The sequence below is a fragment of the Belonocnema kinseyi genome, chromosome 9 (assembly GCF_010883055.1).
Source record: "Belonocnema kinseyi isolate 2016_QV_RU_SX_M_011 chromosome 9, B_treatae_v1, whole genome shotgun sequence".
Lineage (NCBI taxonomy): Eukaryota > Metazoa > Arthropoda > Insecta > Hymenoptera > Cynipidae > Belonocnema > Belonocnema kinseyi.
In genome coordinates, this window is record NC_046665.1 from 17,154,663 (window position 1) to 17,157,722 (window position 3,060).

The window sequence follows — 3,060 nt, forward strand, 5'->3', positions numbered from 1 at the left end:
CTCACAAATTTTGTTAAGGACTCCTAAACTACGGTTTGAAATGACAGTAAATACAGAAAATCGTCTAAACCTAGTAGTACCTAAACCTACACGGAGGTACAAAGTGAAACAGCAGGGACTACTGGTAATTTTTCCCACAACCTCTTAATTTCCCATCTCCAGCAATCTAGTATAAAAGATCATTCTAGAATACAATCTAGATATGGGGAAGGTATCATGAATGTAGGGAATTATTTTCCACAACAAGTTTTTATTGCCTGATGTGTTTCCACAACACCTTCAATACCATCCTACATACTATGTTTACATACTACATCTAATATTTCAAAACGTTATCAACAATAAATAAATCTAAATAGAACTGCATGACGTGAGACAAGGAACTAAAAAATACTTCTGCAGTGCACAATGAGACACGTCAAAACATGCGAGATAAATTTATTTAATCGAAATCGAAATAGCAACCGCAAATATTGCGATGGTAATAATGAAAGAAGCTCAATTAAACTGATACTCTCCTTACGCGAACAAGTCAAATAAACAATTTGTTCAAAACGAAGCCAACTGACTTCGAAAAATTCATTTGAGAATTTTGAGCTTAAGGGCATGTGATACTTAGAAAGTTGTCGATTTTACCAGTTTAGTTTTCTTCAAAATTTAGGAAATTATAACGAACATGCTAACGGACGTCCCCACACACTTTTTTTTCAAACAAATTTTTATATTGTTAACAACGGGCGCGTATATTTCGAGGTTATGTGTGTTAAAATTCTCCCGAGCGTTATTTTCAAACTACACAATATTTTTGGCCGAAAACTCTGGACTTACAAATAAAAATAGTAACTAATTTCCCGAAACCTTGTTTGTAGGCAATCGAATAAGTTTATTTCACAAATAATTTCCAAATTATCCAGAAGGCAGAGATGAAATACGAAGTAACCTCAAAAGAATGCACATGCATAAAATTTTTATTCAGCATAATAAACTTTTTTGTTATCATCCCTCAAAAAAAGAGTCCGGGGACGTCCATTATGATGTTTTATAGCATCTCCGAATTCAGTTTAAAAAAATTTCATTTTTGTGTAAAAAAAAGCCGGGGGAACTGTACCAGATTGACCACACAACGAAGAATCACATGCCCTTAAGGGCATGTGATACTTAGAAAATTGCCGATTTTACCAGTTTTAGGTTCCGACGGCTTTTCTTCTTTAATAATCAATATTTTGTCTTAAAAATTTGGGACACGATAGCGACCATGCTAACGGACGTCCCCACACACTTTTTTTTTGGTTTAATTCAAAAAAGTTTTAATTTAGCATAATCTGATTAATTTGCATAGCACTTAGGAATTAGCATCGATTTTACCAATTTTAGGTTCCGACGGCTTTTTTTCTAGAATAATCAATATTTTGTCTTAAAAATTTGGGAAATGATAGCGAACATGCTAACGGACGTCCCCGCACACTTTGTTTTTTTTTAATTTTTTAATATTGCTAACAACGTGTGTACATTTGGAGGTCATGTATGTTACAATTCTCCTGTGCGTTACTTCCAAACTACACAATATTTTTGGCCGAAAACTTTGGACTTGCAAATAAACATAGTAACTAATCTCCCGGAACTAACCCTTTTTACAGGCAATCAAAAAAGTTTATTTAATAAATAATTTCCAGATTATCGGAAAGGCAGAGATGAAAAACGACGTAACCTCAAAATAATACATATTCATAAAATTTTTATTTAGCACAATAAATATTTTTTGTTATTATCCCTCAAAAAAGAGTCCGGGGACGTCCGTTATGATATTTTATAGCATCTACGAATTCAGTTTTTAGAAATTTTCATTTTTGTGGAAAAAAAGCCGAGGAAACTGTAAGTATCACATGCCCTTAAGTTCCGTTTAGATGAGGAAGATGAAAATGTAGGATGGGTGGAAAAATGGCTGATTTCTTCTTCACGGTAGGGGAATAATTAGACTAACCTTTTTGACTCCACGGTAAACGTATACGTAAAGCTCCTTCCCAAAGTTGAAGCACATTCGATCTCCCAGCCCTTGTGTACCAGTCGGATCCGCAGAGTCCGGTAAAGTCACAAAGGAAACCCTCACAGAGGCACTTCCCTGATTATTTGTGTAACCAACTCTGTTTGGCCTCGAGTATTCGGAAAGGGTCATGAGCTGGTACGTCCCTTCTCGCGTGACAAACTGTGTTTTTAAATCGTCCTTTCCCCCACTGTCCAATTGCACAGCCATCTTACTGTCAGAAAAAACAAGATGGTAAAGCTCATCAGAAAAAGTTAACGCACAGACGGAAGATCTTCAACAGAGATATCTGCCCTCGCTTACTCTTGTCGACATTCGTCGCCTCTTGTACCGTTTCCTACAAGAAACGCGTATTATTGTACCGAACTGAAAAATACTTCTTTAAATTCATTAAACAACAGCCATACACAAATTACACGCATCAGATTAAGTAGAAAAATCAGATTGCTTAACTGCGACCTACCGGCTAGAAGGCACAAGCTAAACCCATGATCAAACAAACCATGATCTAACAAATACATGGTCTAGCCACTTGAGGGCCCTGTTTCGTTCAAGTAACGCAACCGCTTAATTCCACCATTTTGTTAGTTTGACCGCGAAGTTTGAGTTTGCCGCGTAAGACTGTACGGCGAACTGTTATAGGAAAATCAATTAAGACACTTCGTTTAAATTACTTGAAATAATTCAAAGCTTGTCATTAATTTTGAATCTTTTCAAAACTTCGACATATCTCTTAAAATTACTAAAATTTTGTGTACAAATAAATGATAAATTAAACACTTTTTAAATAGAACAATTAAAATTGTAACGCTTAAAAATCAAAAGTACTTTGAAAATCTAAAGATTCAAAGCTTTCTATGTAAAACAATTCAGTTTCAAATTGTTTTCTTTTCAATATTTGGTTTAAGTTTATGCGTTTTAAATGAACAGTGAAATATTGCTAAATATTAGATACTTATTCTTTTTCTACATTAAGAAATTTCAAATTAAATGGGTTAAAAATTAAATAATTTAGACTC

The 3,060-nt window shown here is 34.3% G+C and overlaps 1 protein-coding gene across 2 annotated transcripts in view; it reads right to left on the reverse strand.

Moving 5' to 3' along the window:
- Positions 1-2,510, reverse strand: part of LOC117180865 (WD repeat-containing protein 20) — a 123,546-nt gene extending 121,036 nt beyond the window's left edge. Inside the window, exons 1-2 of one of the 2 annotated variants that reach the window (XM_033373417.1) lie at positions 2,345-2,510; positions 1,982-2,255 (exon numbers count right to left, since the gene is read on the reverse strand). In XM_033373417.1, coding sequence (XP_033229308.1) covers positions 1,982-2,251 — 270 coding nt within the window. In that variant the 5' untranslated portion in view covers positions 2,252-2,255; positions 2,345-2,510. Of the gene's footprint in view, positions 1-1,981 lie in introns of both variants that reach the window. The other variant, XM_033373416.1, reaches the window with a different exon arrangement.
- Between the last annotated feature and the right edge of the window lie 550 nt (positions 2,511-3,060).